The following is a 21,027-nucleotide window of genomic DNA, read 5'->3' as shown; positions in this document are numbered from 1 at the left end:
TACAAAACGCCTCTCACACACATCAGAGTTTATCCGAGTCAGCGACAGCATGAGTCATGCCTGTTATCATCAGGTCGGAATCCATTTTACCCTCTGTGTCATATTCTGTAAGGGAATACCCATTAGGATAGTCATATATTATCCAAGTTGCACAAAATTATAAGTAATCCTCTCTCAACTGTAAACATCATCTCAATCCAATATTACATCGTTACCAACGCCCAGCAGTTCTGAAAAAACTCAACTCTACAATTTATTTTCTTCACATTTTATAGCCATCACATTTAATGTTGAAAGATTTAATTGGGGTAGATGTGACTCCAAACTCCAGAGGATTATTGCAAGGTTTTGTTACTTTATCTAATCCTAGTAGGACATACATGCTAAATGAAGATCCAGTTTTTAAAGCAGTCAACATCTTTACTGTTCTGCAAGTACCAAGACTATCGTTAGTCCACAGTTTACACAAACTGGTTTATTAACCAAGCAAGATGTTTGGTTGGTCTGACCGAAAACTGGAGCACTGATATTTTTTCATCTGAAAAGGTGCCGGTAATGAAATCCCAATTGCTGCTTCTCTTTTGTATTTTGGATGCAGTGACTGATGATTTACACTTGTTCATATACACACAAGCCTGTATCGTGCAGAGAAGCAAAGCTGTATTAATGAGTGTGAGTGACGTTGCTCTCACACTTTCTGGAAACAAGATTCACTGCAGCAACTCAAGTCTCTTTCAACAATACTCCTGAATTCCACCATCCCAACCATGCAAAAGGACAACAGGACCAGATACATGGGAACAGCACCACCATCTGAAAGCTCCTCACCATCCTGAGGGACTGCCCTGACTTGGAACTACGCCACTGTCTATTTCACTGTCATTGGAACATAATCTCTCCTTAAATTTACAATATGAACTGTAACAGATCAAGAGAAGGCAGCTCACCTACATCTTTCCAACAAAGAGGAATGCACAATAAATGGCCTTGCCAGTTACATCAGCATCCCCTGAACGTATGAATTAAAATACAATACTATTATGAAAGTATACAAAGGCTTATGTAATTAAACACAGACAACAAACAGAAAAAAAACAGTTTTCCTTTCTCAGAAACAAGTGTATACCACGATTCTGATATGGAGTTAGAAATCACATCGACATTTTAATGCTCTGATCAGACTGCAGCTTGAAAACTCCAGTCTCTAAGACCTCATTTGTTGGAGACAATACAGAGAAATGAGTGAACCTTAGTAACAGAAGAAGAAAACTAAATCTAAAGATGTGTCTGGAAATGTGGTCGAGGTAGGTTTAATGGAGGCATTCAAGAGAGCATTGGATTTTATTTAGATAGAAATGCTGTGCTGGGATAAGGGAAAATAAGTTAAGATTTAGCCATTCGGCCCATCGAGTCTGCTCTGCCATTCGATCATGGCTGATATGCTCCTCACACCCATTTTCCTGCCTTCTCCCCATAACTGTTCAACCCATTACCAATTAAAAATCTGTCAAACTCCTCCTTAAATTTACTCACTGTCCTAGCCATCCACTGCACTTCAGGGAAGCAAATTCCACAGATTCACAACCCTTTGGGAAGAAGTAGTTTCTCCTCAACTCTGTTTTGAATTTGCTCCCCCTTAACTTGGGGCTATACCTCTCGTCCCACAATGCCCCATAAGAGGAAGCATCCACTCTACATCTAATTTATCCGCACCTTTTATCATCTCGAATAGCTCAATGTGATCTCCCCTCATTCTTCTAAATTCCAGAGAGTATAAGCCTCAACTATTCAATCTCTTCAATGGCAGGAGATTGACACTCAGGAATAGAATCTATGCATGCACACTGGACTGAATGCCTTCTTCTGTACCGTAACAATTTTAAGTTTTTGAGATCTTTTAGTATTTCTGCTAAGGAAGAAAAAAAGAGTCATAGAGATGAATAACATGGAAACAGACCCTTCGGTCCAACCCATCCATGCCGACCAGATATCCCAACCCAATCTAGTCCCACCTGCCAGCACCCCGCCCAAATCCCTCCAAACCCTTCCTATTCATATATCCATCCAAATGCCTTTTAAATGTTGCAATTGTACCAGCCTCCACCACCTCCTCTGGCAGCTCTTTGCATGAAAAAGTTGCCCCTTAGGTCTCTTTTATATCTTTCCCTTTTCACCCTAAACCTATGCCCTCTAGTTCTGGACTCCCCAACCCCAGGGATAAGACTTGGCCTATTTACCCTATCCATGCCCCTCAATTTTGTAAACCTCTATAAGGTCACTCCTCAGCCTCCGACGCTGCAGGGAAAACAGCCCCAGCCTGTAGCTCAGATCCTCCACCCCTGACAACATCCTTGTAAATCTTTTCTGAACCCTTTCAAGTTTCACAACATCTTTCCGATATCCAAGAGGTGATCTGATGCAGTTCACACATATTAGTTATACATCATAATCAAGTTAATAACATTCAATTAAATTCCAAGAAATAGGACAAAGGGACACAGATTAAAGCTAGTAAAAAGAGTACCTTTAGGACAAGATTAATATGTTTGCAGAAACAGCAATCAACAAAGTATAAAGAAGTGAAGTGGCATAAACCACATGTACCATCTAAGGGATTAAAAATTCCAAAATGTTTTGCCAAATGGATCAAGCAAGTTGAGCTAAATGACAATCTCCTTGGATCATTATCCGATGATTAGGCTGGAGAACAACGTGTTTCCTGTCACAGACAGACCACGACAGGCACAAACAGTTCTTTTACCGGTACATCTCACAAACCTGGCATACTCTCTACCTGTCTTCATCTATCCCCACTTCACCACCCTCTTATCTAAAGCTCCCCCTACACCCACCCCCGAGTGCTGAAGAAAGGTTACATCAGAAACGTTGACTTCTCCACCCCCCCCCCCCCACCGAATCTTCTTGGCTTGCTGTGTTCTTCCAGCCTCTTGCCTGACATCATCATACTGGCCAATGGGCATTGGTCTCAAGAGATCTTGAGGCAGAAAGGAAACGAGCTGCAAGGGGAAGTGGCAGTGAAAGTTAAAGATGCTGCAGCCAAGAGTGTGGTGCTGGGAAAGCACAGCAGGTCAGGCAGCATCCAAGGAGCAGGAAAACTGACATTTCAGGCATAAGCCCTTCATCAGGCTTATGCTCAAAACCTCGATTCTCCTGCTCCTCAGATGCTGCCTGACCTGCTGCGCTTTTCCAGCACCACACTCTTGGCTCTAATCTCCACCATCTGCAGTATAAAGATGCTGCAGATAGGCAAAAGGGAGCATAAAGGCTTTCTGTATTGAATGTTGCCCCCTGCTCAAATGTTGAGTGAGACTCAGCATATTTAAGCTTGTATTGTTCTTGCATAATGGAATATCCTTTATTGTCATGTGTACTCCAGGACAGAAGTATAGGAGTATAAAGGTTTTACAATGGCTGCCTCTTATGGTGCCATCTTAGGTACAGATCTTAGACACAAGAATAAAAGGAAAAGTAGTAGCATTGCTTAGTGTTAAAAATAAGCTAATAATAAGATAGATATAATATAATTAAAGGATTAGCATTACAGTTCTGTAAAAGGATTTGAAACAGCAGCAGTTCAGTATATGGTCTTACTGCCCGCTTCAGACAACAATCCTGTTCCACACCAGCACTCAGCTGCTCCAGAACCCACATCCCCTCGCACTGCCCGGGACTCACCTCCCTCATGCTGCTTGCTGAATGCATCTACTTCATCTAGTTTTATCGCCACTCCATGCCCCCTACAATGTGTAAATTTAATTTTAACCATTCATAAAAGCTCCACAAAAACAGTTACATTGCCTCTATTGATATGCTGTAGTGACAAGCAAAACCAATGATTTTGGTTCCTTTTCCTAAAGTATCATTCCTGGTCTCCTTCTCCTACATGAAACATATTCCATGCCATTCCTATTGACACCACTTTCCTCCCTGGACGCCATCTCAGGACGTACCAGTCTGTTCACAATTTTGGGGTGGAGGGGTATGATTGAGGTATACAAAATTATAAAAGGCATAGACAAAGTAAACCATGAGAATTGTTTCCCCATGGCACGTCTGTCCATGACCAGAGGGCACAAGGTTAAGGCAAGTAGCAAGTGGTTTAGAGGAGATCGGAGAAAGAATTTTTCACCTAGAGGGTGTTAGGAATATGGAGCATGCTGCCTGAGAGGGTGGAGGAGGCAGGTACTCTCACAACATTAACAAGCATCTGGATGAGCACTTAATATACCAGGGCATTGTAGACTATGAACCAAGTGCAGGTGAATTAGTGTAGTTTGGTGTTTGATTAGTATTTGAGTAGATTAGATTCCCTACAGTGCCCAACAAGTCCACACCGACCCGCCGAAGAGTAACCCACCCAGACCCATTTCACTCTGACTAATGCAACTAGCACTAAGGGCAATTTAGCATGGCCAATTCACCTGACCTGCACATCTTTGGATTGTGGGAGGAAACCGGAGCACCCGGAGAAAACCCACGCAGAATCGGGGAAAATGTGCAAACTCCACACAGACAGTCGCTCGAGACAGGAATTGAACCTGGGATCCTGGTGCTGAAGCAGCAGCGCTAACCACTGAGCCACTGTGCCACCCCAGCATTTGTTGGTTGCCCCAGACATCATGGACTGAAGGACATGTTTCTAACTGTTTGACTCTATGACCGTATTCGGCTGAAACCCAAGACAAGTTTACAAGTCTGTGCCCTCCTAACCAAAACGCAACACCTCACATTTATCTAAATTGAACTCCATCTACCACTCCTCAGCCTATCAGCCCACCAGATCAAGGTCCCATTGTACTTTGACAATCTTTGTCACAGTCCACTACACAATCTATTTTGGTGTCATCTGCAAATTTACTAACCTACATTCATATCATTATATAAATGAAGAAAAGCAGTGGATCCTCATAGATCCTTGTGGTATACCACTGGTCACAGGCCTCCAGTCCAAAAATCAACCCTCCACCACCACCCTATATCTCCTACCTTAAAGCCAATTTTGTATCCAACTGGCTAGCTCCCTATGGAACCTTGGTGAATGCTTTGCTAAAGTCTGTACCAGTAACGTCTACACTCTGCCTTCAATCTTTTTGTTACCTCTTCAATCAAGCTAGTGAGATACAATTTCCCCACACACAAAGCCACATTGACTATCCCTAATTACACCTTTCCTTTCCAAATACATGTAAATCCTGTCCTTCAGAATCCCCTCCAACAAGTTACCCACCACTGGCATTAGGCTCATCAGTCTATAGTTCCCTGGCTTTTCCTTAACTTTTCTGAAATAGTGACACCACATTAGCCAACCTCCAAGTCTTCTGGCACCCCACCAGTGGCTGTCCATGATACAAATATCTCAGCAAGGGGCCCAGCAATCTCCTCCCTACCTTCCCACAAAGTTCTGGAATGCACCTGCTCAGGTCCTGGGGATTTATTATCTCTATGCATTTTAAGACCTCAAGTAGTTCCTGTTCTGTAATATGAACTCCTTTCAAAACAGGAGTACTTATTTCCCCAAGTTCCCTAGCTTCTATGTCCTTTTCCATAGTAAACACTGACATTAAATATTCATTGAGGACCTCCCCCATCTCCTGTGGCTCCACACATAGGCTACCTTGCTGATCTTTAAGGAATCCTCTTCTCTCCCTAGTTACTCTTTTACCCTTAATGTATTTAAAGAATTCCTTTGGATTCTCCTTAACCTTCTTGGCTGAAGCTCTGCCCCCTTTATGCCCTCCTGATTTCCCTCACAAGTTTACTCCTTCTGCCACTATACTCTTCGAGGGATTTACTCAATCCATGTTGTCTATACCCACTTTATGCCTCCTCCTTTTTCTTGACGAAAGCCTCAATTTCTCCCAGTTAAACAACAGTTCTTTTAACAGATGGTCACCTTAAAATTTAGGCCTTGGTTCAAAGGATAATGTGTTATGCACAATGTTGATTGTGGAAAAAGTAGGCTCCTTTCACAACATTGACATCAGATGCAACTTTCAACAGGCCACTCAACTGCAAACAAATCCCCGAATAACTAAGAGTCAACTCTTCAGGAAAACCGGCTCTCTTTAAAACTTCACCCAAAGAAAGAATTTCTGTCAATTCAGAAAGCTTTAAGTAATTTCCTCCTTTTTCTTCCAAAGAAAACTACCATCCTCTACAATAAAATAAAGAACTGATGTTCGAATTCTGAAGCAAAAGCAGTTCTGTCCAGAAATGAAGGGTCAATGGTTTCAAAACCTCAACTCTGCTTTCTCTCCACAGATGCTGCCAGACCTGCTGAGCTTCTCCAGTAATTTTTTTTTAAACCATCATTTACATTTTAGTTTCTTTTTCCGATCAGGTGTCTAGTTTGTACTTTTTGGACCCTCAGAATTAAAGCCACTCTGGGAGGTACACAGTTTTTTTTTAAGATGAATATTACATTCCATTACAGGGAGAAGGCAATTCTGGATCTGGTATTGTGCAACAAACCAGAATTGGTCAGGGACCTCGAAGTGAAGGAGCCATTGGGAAGTAGTGACCATAATACAATAAGCTTCAATCTGCAATTTGAGAGGGAGAGGGTACAATCGGAAGTGACTTTATTTCAGTTGAATATAGGGAACTATGGAGCTATGAGGGAGGAGCTGGCCAAAGTTCATTGGTGCAACACCTTAGCAGGGATGACAATGGAGGAACAATGGCAGATATTTCTGTCGAGAATTCAGAAGATGCAGGATCAGTTCATTCCAAAAACGAAGATAGATCCTAGGAGGAGGCATGGGTGGCCGTGGCTGATGAGGGAAGTTAAGAAACATATAAAGTTAAGAGAGAAAATGTATAACATAGCAAAGATAGGTGGGAAAACGGAGGACTGGGAAGCTTTTAAAGAACAACAGAGGATTACTAAGAAGGAAATATGCAGAGAAAAAAATGGAGGTACAAAGGTAAACTGGCCAAAAATATAAGGGAAGATAGTAAAAGCTTTTTTAGGTATGTGAAAGGCAAAAAAATGGTTAAGACTAAAATTGGGCGCTTGAAGACAGAAACAGGGGAATATATCATGGGGAACAAAGAAATGGCAGAAGAATTGAATTGGTACTTCAGATCTGTGCTCACTGGGGAAGACACAAGCAATCTCCCTGAGGTAACAGTGGCTGAAGGACCTGAACTGAAGGGAATTTATATTTGCCAGGAATTGGTGTTGGAGAGACTGTTAGGTCTGAAGGTTGCTAAGTCCCCGGGGCCTGATGGTCTACATCCCAGGGTACTGAAGGAGGTGGCTCGAGAAATTGTGGATGCGTTGGTGATTATTTTCCAGAGTTCGATAGATTCGGGATCAGTTCCTGCGGATTGGAGGGTGGCTAATGTTGTACCACTTTTTAAGAAAGGTGGGAGAGAGAAAGCAAGAAATTATAGACCAGTTAGTCTGACCTCAGTGGTGGGAAAGATGCTGGAGTCTATTATAAAGGATGAAATTATGACACATCTTGATAGTAGTAACAGGGAAGGTCAGAGTCAGCATGGATTTATGAAGGGGAAATCATGCTTGACTAATCTTCTGGAATTTTTTGAGGATGTAACTCTGAAGATGGATGAGGGAGAGCCAGTGTACCTGGACTTTTAGAAAGCTTTTGATAAAGTCCCACATAGGAGGTTAGTGAGCAAAATTAGGGTGCATGGTATTGGGGGTAAAGTACTAACTCGGATTGAAAGTTGGTTGGCTGACAGGAAACAAAGAGTAGTGATAAACGGCTCCATTTCGGAATGGCAGGCAGTGACCAGTGGGGTACTGCAGGGATCAGTGCTGGGACCGCAGCTTTTTACAATACATATTAATGATATAGAAGATGGTATTAGTAATAACATTAGCAAATTTGCTGATAATACTAAGCTGGATGGCAGGGTGAAATGTGAGGAAGATGTTAGGAGATTACAGGGTGACCTGGACAGGTTAGGTGAGTGGTCAGATGCATGACAGATGCAGTTTAATGTGGATAAATGTTTAGGTTATCCACTTTGATGGCAAGAACAGGAAGGCAGATTACTACCTAAATGGAATCAACTTCGGTAAAGGGTCAGTACAAAGAGATCGGAGTGTTCTTGTATACCAGTCAATGCAGGTACAGCAGGTAGTGAAGAAGGCTAATAGCATGCTGACCTTCATAACAAGAGGGATTGAGTATAGAAGCAAGTTCTTCTGCAGCTGTATAGGGTCCTGGTGAGACTACACCTGGAGTATTGTGTGCAGTTCTGGTCTCCAAATTTGAGGAAAGATATTCTGGCAATTGAAGGAGTGCAGCGTAGGTTCATGAGGTCAATTCCTGGAATGGCGGAACTATCTTACACTGAAAGACTAGAGCAACTGGGCTTGTATACCCTTGAGTTTAGAAGACTGAGAGGGGATCTGATTGAGACATATAAGATTATTAAAGGATTGGACACACTGGAGGCAGGAAACCTATTTCGCTGATGGGTGTGTGCCGAACCAAAGGACACAGCTTAAAACTACGGGATAGACCATTTAGGACAGAGATGAGGAGAAACTTCTTCACCCAGAGAGTAGTGGCTGCGTGGAATGCTCTGCCCCAGAGGGCAGTGGAGGCCCAGTCTCTGGATTCATTTAACAAAGAGTTGGATAGAGCTCTCAAGGATAGTGGAATCAAGGGTTATGGAGATAAGGCAGGAACAGGATACTGATTAAGGATGATCAGCCATGATCATATTGAATGGTGGTGCAGGCTCGAAGGGCAGGATAGCCTACTCCTGCACCTATTGTCTAATATCTCAGTCTCAAGACCCAAAGAAATTCCCTCCCTCTTTCAAATATTTATCCTGCTGCCTCCTGAATTTGTTAGTCACGTTTACTTCCACAATGATCAACTTCTATGTAACAGAGCTAAAGACCAAGGGGGGAGCTGGGAAAATGGGGTGCGTCATAGATCATAGAATCCCTACAGTGTGGAAGCAGGCCATCTGGCCCATCGAGTCCACAGCTATCCTCCAAACAGCATCCCACCTAGACCCACTGCCCTACCCTCTGTAACCCTGCATTTCCCATGGCTAATGCACTCAGCCTACACATCCCTGGACACTATGGGCAATTTAGCGTGGACAGCCCACCCTAACCTGTACTGTGGGAGGAAACTGGAGCACCCAGAGGAAACCCACATGGACACGGGGAGAATGTGCAAACTCCACACAGACAGTCACCCAAGGGTGGAATCAAACCCAGGTCCCTGTGAGGCAGCAGTGTTTACCATTGAGCTACCATGCCACCTGGTCGCATGTAAAACAGTCAGAAGTGCATTTGCTGCCAATGATGTGTCAAGTGTGAGATATTCAGTTCGACTGAAGTCAATGGAACTGAGTATGGTCCAAAAGTTTTAAATCAGAAATTGCTGCTATACTGGCTGCATTGTATTTTGCCTATGTTCAATTCTTGTCAGAAAACCTTTCTTTCCTCTCCTGAAGTTGACCCCTAAACATTACACAGCTGTGAGACTGTACATGCCCTTTGCAAGTAGAGATTTGAACTTATATTTCCAAAGCTTGTTGAGTAACTGCTCTATTTTCCACTCCTCCTCAATCCAGTGCAAAACACACCAGCTCAGCAAGCTGCGTTGCCATGGTTTGGTTACGGATTGCGACTCTAGCCAACATAAAAGGCAGTGATGATAAATAAAATCATATTTGCAATTAAAATAACCTCAGTTATTTGCACAATGCAGGCTCCCTTACAAAAACACACCATCACTCCAACATCTAGCTCCTTACTCCCTCACAAAATAGAGTCATACAGCATGGAAACAGATCCTTCAGTCCAACTTGTCCACAGCAATCATGTTTCCCAAACTAAACTAGTCCCACTTGCCTGAGTTTGGCTCATATCCCTCTAAATCTTTCCTATTCATGTGCCTGTCCAAATGCCTTTTAAATGTTGTAACTGTACCTGCATCTACCACTTCCTCGAGCAGTTTATTCCATATACAAACCACCCTAGTACAGTGGTTAAAACCATGCATATTGTCAAACTGATTCTGAAGGAATGATGAGCAGAATCATTTTCCAGTAAATATTGCAGTGTACACCCATTATTTCAGTTCTTTATCATGGACAAATGTCTACTACTTGCACAAGGTAATGCACTGGAGTAAATCTCTCACAATGAACAGTAACTATTCAAAACGCAAGACACTCTGGCAATTTGTGTACAAAAATACCTCAAACATCAGTGATAATAACCAAACGTAAGGCAAGTATTGTCCATATAAAGAGTGTTTCTCTTTTCTTTCAATTGAGATTGAGATTGAAATTGAAATGGAAAAAGGGTTATTTTAAAAACCAAGGATTGTGAAAGCATTATTGCACTTTTTAAAAGCAGGTTACCATGTCACTCATGGCAAGTGCAGTTGATATTGCTATTTGTTTAAGGAGTGGGGGGAGGTAACAGACAAGCAGAAGCCTGTGGGTATGTACAAAATGAGATTCAGCTAGCGACAGGAAGCTGATTGACAACTGGACACTATTTCACAGATCAATGACAAAAACTTCCTGCCTGCCAACAAGGTGACTAGCTCCCAAACTGACCAGGTTCTGCGTTTGAAGGTTTGGTCAGAATCCATCGAGACGCCATAGTGCCGTCTTTTTTCTCCACAACAGTAAAACAAAATCTGAAACTGGGAGAAAGCCAGTTTATTTCCCCCACCAATATATCTACATTAGCAACTTTGCAAGTTGTGAACCATGCCTCTTGGAAGCAAATGGAGAAAGGAAATCAAGGAGCAACATTCTGAGCAGCAAAAGGATCATCCTAGCAAATCCAGTGTACAGGGACCATTGAACTGCCTTCTCAGCTTCTTCCTCCACACACAATATCCGTTATCTTGTGCCTGTCTGCGCATTTCGGATGCAGTTAAAAATCACACAATACCAGCTTATAGTCCAACAGGTTTATTTGGAAGTACTAGCTTTGGGAGTGCTGCTCCTTCTTCAAATGGTTATGGAATAGGACCATAAGGCACAGAATTTGTTAGAAGTTCTGTGTCTTAATGTTCTACTCCACAATCACCTGAAGGAGGAACAGTGATTGGACCATAACCTGGTGCTGTGTGATTTTTAAATTTGTCCAACACCAACTCCTCCACATCACTTAGCATGAGTTTTATAACAGGTTCAGAGTTTTAACTATAAGAATTATATAGTTCATAGCTGTTTACCAGTAGCTAGGATTTAGTTATTTGCAATGAAGTTTAATTTCTTCTCAAGGACAGCAACCTGGTCTGTGCTTTGTCAGCCGAGGTCTGAAAACCAGGTAAATTGATGGATTTAACTCACGTTTATAAACTCTTTAAATCTTTGTAATGACTACAAGAATAACAAGACTTGATTTCCAGTGCACAACCACAGTGAGATGCAACAGCCGAGAGACCAGGGAAGTTATTTCCTCTGTTTTACTTCAAACGTGCATCCACTCAAGAAACCAGACTCAATCTCAGGTTAAGATCTAAACTGCAAGATAGCACCTCCAACAATGAAGCACTCCTTCAGCACTGCAAGGGGCAGCCTAGATTTCTATGCTCAGGTCTCAGGAATGGGACTTGATACCTTGATCTCCTGCATCGGGGTAAGAGTCTGTTTTCGAATGATCCACAACACAGAATTTGTAAGCCTCAAGCAAACTTAGAGATGGTCAATGTTCATGCTGTCTTTCCCATACCAAAAAGGTATTTGAAGAATGAACAAAGGCACTTTATAATCACAAAATCTCTATAGTGAGGATGGCGGCCATTCAGCACATCGAGTCCACATTGACCCTCGGACATACATCCCACCTAGATTAGATTAGATTAGATTACTTACAGTGTGGAAACAGGCCCTTCGGCCCAACAAGTCCACACCGACCCGCCGAAGCGCAACCCACCCATACCCCTACATTCACCCCTTACCTAACACTACGGGCAATTTAGCATGGCCAATTCACCTAACCCGCACATCTTTGGACTGTGGGAGGAAACCGGAGCACCCGGAGGAAACCCACGCAGACACGGGGAGAACGTGCAAACTCCACACAGTCAGTCGCCTGAAGCGGGAACCCACCCTCTACCCTATCCTTGTAATCCTGTATTTCCCATGGTTAATCCACCTAGCCTGCAGAGTCTTGGGTACTATGGGCAATTTCCCATGGCCAATTCACCTAACCTGCACACCTTTGGACTGTGGGAGGAAACCAGAGCACCAGGAGGAAACCCACGCAGTGACGGGAAGAATGTGCAAACTCCGCACAGTCGCCCGTGTGTGGCAGAAAGTGTGTTTAGGCCAACATACGTGAAGTCTAGGGAACTGAAGCTTAGAGGAGCATTTATAAGACTGTTGCATTGCTTCCTGAAGAGATGGGGAAGGAATTCAAGTGGTTGAATAATTGATGCGGGAATGAAGTCATTGATACAATACACAGTGGTAAAATAAACAAAATTAAATAAATCGATCAGCCAAAAAGCAGAAAAATACACTGCCCAATAGCCAGCTTCAGTTGCCTTTTAAGAAATAGGATCAGAAAGTAAAAGTTGCAATATCATTAACCATTGCACTACTGTACAATTCAGTTCATCTTAGTTGATAACGTATCTGCATCAAAAATGAGGGTCAAGATGGAGGTGGTTTGATGGACAAAATGGTCATTTCATATTCTATCCCACATGGAAATGTGAAAGATAGAAGAGTAGGCCATTCAGCCCTTCAAGCCTGTTCTGCCATTCAGTATCATCATAGCTGATCATCCGACTCAGCGTCATCTTCCCATTTTCTCCCCATTGTCTTTGATCCCTTTAGCCTCCAGAACTAGATCTAACTCCTCCTTGTGTCAGAGTCCATGAAATCATACCCCAGTCTTTCAAGTGCAGGAAGAGGAGAAGAAAATCCATAAAATCCCTCGTGTGGGAACAAGCCATTTAGCCCAACGTGCCCACGCCAACCTTTTCAGAGAGCATTCCATCCAGACCCCTTCCCCGACCCAATCTCTGTAACCCTGCATTTCCCATGACTAATGCACCTAACCTACATATCCCTGAACTCCATGGACAATTTAGCATGGCCAAACCACTTACCTGCACATCTTTGGATTATGGGAGGAAACGCAGACAGACATAGGGGGAATGTGCAAGCTCCACACAGACAATCGCCCAAGGGTGGAATCGAACTCAGGTCCCTGACGCTGTGAGGCAGTAGTGCTAACCACTGAGCCTCGGTGTTTAAAGTTCTCTCTGACCATTGTGATCTCATAATCTGAAGAGGATCCTTGCCCTTCAGGATTATCCTGGAGTTTCCACAAAGTTGCAATTAATGTCCGGGTGCAAGTAACCCAGGAGAAATTTTTTTAAAAAGTATGAAACAAAAAAAAAGGCAACTTTTTTTAAAATAATTTTTTTTGAATACCTCCATTTGTTATAAATAATATCAGGGGAAGGAAGACAATGCCATTAGACTGAGTGGGACAGGTGGCGAGAAAATGTCATGTGATGGATCTTCCAAGATCACTTCGCGAGGCCCATGACCCTAGTTACCTGGAACATGTAAAACGCCAGCTTCTCATTGTATTCCCATTGTTTTATTGCTTGTTCCACCTCCGGAGGCACTGTTGTCGTGGACATGGGACCCTGTCCAGCTGGCCCGTGATGATGTTCCGCAATTTTCACCAGCTGTTCACGAAGGTACCTCGTCAGAATCTGAGTCCATTCTGTAAAAACAGAAGCAGCAGAAATGATCAGGGGCAGACTTCAAAAAGGAACATTCCCATGGAAACCACCCACAAACTAGGAGCACGTCCAAGACAGAGGCTCGAACATCCAGACCCTCAGATGAGGAAACTTGTGCCAGATCTTGCCGATGCAATAACCTCTGTCCAGCTGGGATCAAACCAGCCAAATGGAGATCAGTCCATCCTGCACTGATAGCAACTGAGCCTCTGGATGCCACAATGTGGATAAAATGAAACAGCACTTAGAAAGAGAGATGGGTGAGGGAAATCAAGTACAAGTAAAAGGTAAGATGCATCGAGCACAATCATCTGAACTTGAGCAGGTCTGATCCAGATGTAAGATTTAAAGCAACAACAGACATCCATGAATGAAATACAGGAGCATGGTTGACCATTAACATTAACAGCCAAGGTGCTCTGCCTCCCTAGGGATTGGTCAATAAAAACAGAAGGTGAGACATTCTCTCCCTCCAAAAAGGTATGTCTGCAGCCTTGCTCATTTGTTTTATTAATCAGTCCATTCAGAGATGTTATTGGTGCAGGTGGGACTTAAACCCAGGTCTCCAAGTCCAGAATCAGGGACACTATCACTGCACCACAAAAGATTAGATTACTTAGTGTGGAAACAGGTCCTTCGGCCCAACAAGTCCACACCGACCCTCTGAAGCGCAACCCACCCAGACCCATTCCAACTACATTTACCCCTTCACCTAACACTACGGGCAATTTAGAATGGCCAATTCACCTAACCTGCACATTTTTGGACTGTGGGAGGAAACCGAAGCACCCAGAGGAAACCCACACAGGCACGGAGAGAATGTGCAAACTCCACACAGTCAGTCGCCTGAGGCGAGAATTGAAGCCAAGGTCTCTGGTGCTGTGAGGCAACAGTGCTAACCACGGAGGTAAAAACAATGACTGCAAATGCTGGAAACCAGATTCTGGATCAGTGGTGCTGGAAGAGCACAGCAGTTCAGGCAGCATCCAACGAGCAGCGAAATCTCGTTGGATGCTGCCTGAACTGCTGTGCTCTTCCAGCACCACTGACCCGAGAGTGCTAACCACTGTGCCACCGTGCCCCCACTCCAAAGCTCCACGTTGTCTTATGAATTCTAACCTACAACTATACAGACAGCAGAACAGCACAAGCAGAGTAGGACACATTCATGTCAGGCTATAAAATCAAGATATTTTCCAATCAATCAATCTGTTCAGAGATGTAATGACACACCTCTCAAACAATTAAGACCTGAACCCAGGCCTTCTGGCTCAGAGGTAGGGACACTACACCAAGGCACAAGGACCTTCAAGCTATGAAGTCATTAGTTCACACCTCATTTGGTGCAGGTGAATATAAATCAGAGAGAAAGTTCTCTCATTGGAATAATTTTCTTAACAGCCAGCAACATAGTCATAAATCTCATTGCCCTTTTATCGACAAAACTGGTTTCTCATTTGCTTACTTAATAGTAGACACATTCCAAAGTTAAAACCATTTTTCAAAGACTGGTTGATTTTAACTTCAGCATTAGAGAAAACAGATCATAATACCACATTACAAAACCAGCTAATGATTTTTTTTCTTTAGGAATAAAAATTCTTTCATGGAATGCAGCTTTCATTGGCAGGGGCAGCATGTACAGAGGAACCTCGATTATCTGAATATTGAATTATCCAAAGGAGATCTCGAGGTCCCGATAGAAACATTACATGAAAGAGCTATTTCAACCCTGATTGCGTCTTTTGTTTGCACTGATTAAAAACGGTCTCTGCCAAGAACAGTTCTGGACATATTGCCAGGGCACTCATCTGTCTCCAAATGACTGACCTCTCGCTCTCTCTCCCTCTCCCTCTCCACACACTTTACCTGAAGTTCTATCCCAAACCCACCTTCCCCAGATACTCTCTCTCTAACATTCTCCATACAGGGCAGAGGTGGAACTTGTCAAAAAGTTGCAGTTAAAAGGTTGCGTGTGTGGCTGTCTGTGTGCGCGTGTTATTTGGAGACTTACCCAACAAAGGCAGCAACATTCTTACTGCTGGCATCCACTCCGGCTGCTCTGGAGGAGGGGAGAGTGGGCAGCTGGGGGCGGGGGTCGAACATTGAGTGGGGGCGAACAGTGCGGAGGGGGGGCTGTGTGTGTGTGGACGGGGTTGGGGGCAGACAGGGGGCGGTCGGTGGGAGGTGTGGGACGGGTTTGGGGAGCAGGCAGGTGGGGGCATGGGGGCAGCGTTGGATGGGCTCGGGCATGGGGCGGACAGGTTTTGGGGGGCGGGCAGGTGGGGGCTCGCGCGCACTGTGCTGCTGACTAATCTCCTGAATAGGGAGCAGACACAATAGAAAACTCCCGAGCCCTAGAGGGAAGGCATTGAATTGATTAACCGAATAATCAATTATCTGAACAAAATAGTGCCCGCCCACCTCATTCAGATAATCAAGGTTCCTCTGTATATTGTTCCCATCCCCAACTGCCCTCAAGTGATTTGCAGATCAGATCAGTTAAAAATCAACCACATACTGTGGCACCTGGAATCAAATGTAGGCCGACCGGGTAAGATAGCAGGTTTCCTATACTAAACAGCATTAGTGAACTAAATGCAATTATATGGCAATTGACAAGTTTTTTCTTTATTCATTCATGGGACGAGGGCGTCATGGGCCAGGCAACATTTATTGTCCATCCCTAATTGCCCAGAGGGCAGTTAAGAGTCAACCACATTGCTACGGATTTGGAGTCACATAGGTAAAAACAATGAGTGCAGATGCTGGAAACCAGAGTCGAGATTAGGGTGGTGCTGGTAAAGCACAGCAGTTCAGGAAGCATCCGAGGAGCAGTAAAATTGACGTTTCGGGCAAAAGGCCTTCATCAGGAATACAGGCAAGGTGGCAGTTTCCTTCCCTAAAACAGGATTAGTGAACCCCAAATGGGTTTTTCCTGACTATCGACAATGGATTCATGGTCATCATTAGGCTCTTAATTCCTGATTTTTTTTAATTATTGAATTCAAATTCCACCATCTGCCATGGCAGGATTTGAACCGATGTTACCAGAGACCCCTGTTCTGGGGACCGAGTCTCTGTATTAACAGCACAGGCGACACGGTAGTACAGTGGTTAGCACTGCTACCTGACAATGCCAGAGACCCGGGTTCAATTCCCACCTCAGGTGACTGTGTGTGGAGTTTGCACGTTCTCCCCGTGTCTGCATGAGTTTCCTCCGGGTACTCCGGTTTCCTCCCAGTCCAAAAACATGCAGGTCAGGTGAATTGGCCATGCTAAATTGCCTATAGTGTTAGGTGCAGGGGTAAATGTAGGGGAATGGGTTTGGGTGGGTGCGGGTCGGTGTGGACTTGTTGGGCCGGAGGGCCTGTTTCCACACTGTAACTAATCTAATCTAATACCATTAGAACATTGTTGCCATTAGACCAGTTTTTATATCTAGATTTTACCAACTGAATTCAAACTCCTCCAGCTGCCATTGTTGGATTTGAACCTATGTACCCAGAGCATCATTAATTCTGGGCCTCTGGATTATTAATCCATTACAATATCACAATGCTACCAAATACCATATACAATGGGTACATTGGTAGCAATGTTCACCTTTTGATACACGTTCATTGAAATGGACAAGCTAATGAATTGCATTTTCTTTTAAGATGGGAGCCATGATGCTGAGGTGTCAGTGTTGGACAAGATCAAAAATCACACAACACCATGTTATAGTCCAACACAACCTTTCGGAGCCTGAAGGAGCAACGCTCCAAAAGCTTGTGTTTTAAGGTGGAAATTAGAATTAAAACATCATAAATAGTGAATGTGATGTGGTTAGGAAGTATCCATTTGCAACAGCATCAATGAGATTAAAGTAGTTCTGGAAGATCTGACCTGGATTACTTGTTACTATAGCGTAGATTGTCAGAATGCACATCTTTATTGATGAACTCCAAAATGCAGTATGGGTGTAACAGACAAATCATTCCACTGTGTCCAATTTAACAATTTTTTTTTGAGTAGTAAGCATCAGGCAGTGATTTTTTTTTACATGCTGGAAGGATTGTAGGAGTTGTATATTGTTAACATTTGCATTTCGTATATATAAACAGAAACATTAAGGATCTCACTCAGGTCAGGCCAGGCTGCAGTATCTTTCTAAGTCAGCTTCCATTTCCTAACACATTAAAAAAATGACAAATTATATACTTTAATTTAGCCCTTCAAGGGGCAACAGAAATACCAAACCACCTCACAACCAATGAAATGCTGCTGAAGTGTAGGCAACACTCCAACAAATAGGCACATCGCACTCTCACAAATAGTAACACGAGAATGATCAGATAAACTGTTTTAATGATACTGGTTGAAGGTTAAAAGTTGTCCGGGTCATCAGGGAAAACTCTACTTCTCATCTTTAAATTATATAGTGTCATGCAATCGTGCTTCCATGCCCAGAGTGGACAAGGCATTAGATTACTGTCTCACCCAAACAAGGTCACTTACAAAAAGAGTGCACAACTCCCTCAATACATCATCGGATTGTCAAATCTGAATATGTGCACTTAATCCCTGGACTGGGATTTATGAACAAACTTGTCGCAAGTGTACAACAGGAGAAATGCGGCAGAACTGGCAGCATTGGTGAAAACCAAGTTGACGCTTTGAGTCCTGAGAGCTTTCAGGCATACCTTTGTGGTCACAAGACTCAAAATGTTAACTAATGCTGCCAGACCTGCTGAGTTTCTCCAGCAGTTTCAAAGAACGAACACTGAACAATACAACACAATAACAGCCCTTCGGCCCATCAAGCTCGTGTCATTTCCGAATCCATGTTTAGGCTTGCTACTTAGTGCCCTTACGCAGTTTCTAATCCTTTGCTCACCTCCCATTCATTGTGTCAATGGATATAGTTTAAACATTGCTAATGTCTGCTTCCACCACCTCCACTGGCAGTCCATTTCAGGCACCCACCACTCTGAGAGAAACATTTTCTCCACACTTCTCCCTGAAACTTCCTCTCTCTCACCTTGAACCTGTGTCCTCTTGGAGCTGACCCTTCCACCATGGGGAAAAACACCCCTGACTATCCACACCATTAATGCCTCTCATAATTTTATGGACTTCTGTCAAGTTGCCCCCCTCAGCTTCTGTCTTTCCAGTGAAAGAAATCAGAGTTTATCCAACCTCTCCTCATAACCAAAACCATTCAGGACATCCTGGTAAACCTTCTCTGCACTGTCTCCAAAGCACCAACGTCTTTCTGGTAGTGTGGCTAACAGAACAACACACAATATTTCAAATGCAGCCTAGTGTTTTGTACAGCTGTAACATAACTTACCAACTTTCGTATTTGTTGCCCCAGCCAATGAAGGCAAGCGTGCCATCCGCCTTCTTGACCACCTTTATCTACCAGTGTTGTCACTTTCAGGGACCTGCATGCCCAGGTCCCTCTGTTCATCATTGGTCCTTAGAGTTTAGCCATTTATTGTATAATTCATACTTAAATTTGATCTTCCAAATTGCATCACCTTGCAATTGTCTGGAATTTCTCTTTTGTTTAGAATTCTGTTTTGTTCATTTTAAACGTCCACCTTCCACAGTCGTTTGTTTTATTAAATAGCAAGAGTAGGCTATCCATCCTCTCAAGACCACTCCACCTTCCAGATAAGGAAAGCAAGGACGTGGAGCTGCAGCTGTACTTCAATGCCTCAGTGGGGAGGCCTTCCACTCCTGCAGTCTTCTTGTTCTTCAGCTGGTGGATGGCCTCCTCTGCTTTGTGCAAGGTATTGCTGAGTTTGTGGCATCTAACATGCTGTAGGATGTATTCAAGACACTCCTAGATAGCTCTGAGACATGGACTGTCTACAGCAGACACCTCAAGGTGCTGGAACAGTACCATCATCAACACTGCCTGTATGTGATCCTGTGAATCCACTGAGAAAAAGATGCAGCAAGACCAGCATCATCAACCATAGAACATAGAAAAGTACAGCACACAACAGGCCCTTTGTCCCACGATGTTATTCCAAGGGTTAATCCTAATGTAAAATAAAATAACTTAACCTGCACACCCATCAACTCACTGCTATCCATGTGCATGTCCAGTAGTTGCTTAAATGTCCCTAATGACTCTGCTTCCACCACCACAGCTGGCAACGCATTTCAGGCCAATATCCCGAGCACTGATGCACCGACGCCCCTTGATCAGCTGCAATGAGTTGGGCGCATCGTTCACATGACCGACACGGCCCTCCCCAAGCAGGTGTTCTACTCTCAGCTTCAAAACAGCAGGTGAGGACCAGGGGGACACAGGATGCACTCAAGGCCTCACTTGGTGAAGTGTGGGGGAGCACCTTGAGAAGGTGATTGGCAAATCTCAAGGTGCTCATCGAGAAAAAGCGGAAGCCAGGCTAAAACAGAGTAAGGAGCACATTACCACACTAACGTACCACCCCCGCTTCCCTCAACCACCTTGTGCCTGGAATGTAACAGGGCTTGTGGTAGCCGCATCGTTCTGTATGGCCACCTATGGACTCACCCAGAGAGAGTGAAAAAGCATCATCCTCGTCTACAGGGGACTGCCAATGATGACTACTCCACCATTTAATACAGTCATAGTTGATTTGATTGTAAACTCAAATTCACACTGCTGCCAACCACCACAATCTTCACTCAAATATCTATCCATTACTGCCTTACTTGCACCAACTTTGCAGGAAGAGAGTTTGAAAAACACACAACCCTCAAAAGAAAATTAGCTTCAGCCCTACTTTAAACTGGCAATCTCTAATTCCAAAATTTCTCTTAAAAAGGGGAAAATCCTCTCCACGTTTACCCCATCAAAACCCCTCAAGATCTTGCATACTTCTATCAAGTCACCTACAAATTCTACACTTGAAAAGAATGGTGCTGGAAAAGCACAGGCGGTCAGGCAGCATACGAGGGGCAGGACAGTCGACATTTCAGGCATAACCCTTCATAATGTTTACGTCTGAAACATCGACTCTTCTGCCCCTCGGATGCTGCCTGACCAGCTGTGCTTTTCCAGCACCACACTTTTTGACTCTAATGTCCAGCACCTGCAGTCCTTACTTTCTCCCAGTGGATACAAGCCTTATCTGCCAAACCTTTGCTCATAAAACAAACCCATCCACCGCAGATCCTAATCTGATCAACATTCTTGGAACTGCATCCACATCTTTAAACAACATGATCAATGCTGTGCAGATTACTCCAGATGTGGTCTCACTAGTGCCCTGCAAAACAAAAGCAT

The 21,027-nt window shown here is 43.7% G+C and overlaps 1 protein-coding gene across 5 annotated transcripts in view; it reads right to left on the bottom strand.

The window, feature by feature from the left end:
- The window catches only part of LOC132821781 (mediator of RNA polymerase II transcription subunit 12-like protein), a 604,412-nt gene that overhangs the window by 506,467 nt on the left and 76,918 nt on the right, over positions 1–21,027 (bottom strand). For all 5 annotated transcript variants that reach the window (XM_060834551.1, XM_060834553.1, XM_060834556.1 and 2 more), the window contains exon 5: positions 13,563–13,735. In XM_060834551.1, coding sequence (XP_060690534.1) covers positions 13,563–13,735 — 173 coding nt within the window. The remainder of the gene's footprint in view (positions 1–13,562; positions 13,736–21,027) is intronic.

The sequence above is a fragment of the Hemiscyllium ocellatum genome, chromosome 13 (assembly GCF_020745735.1).
Source record: "Hemiscyllium ocellatum isolate sHemOce1 chromosome 13, sHemOce1.pat.X.cur, whole genome shotgun sequence".
NCBI classification, from domain to species: Eukaryota; Metazoa; Chordata; class Chondrichthyes; order Orectolobiformes; family Hemiscylliidae; genus Hemiscyllium; species Hemiscyllium ocellatum.
Note: the sequence above shows the minus strand (reverse complement) of the source record. Positions and strands in the feature narration are given on the sequence as shown.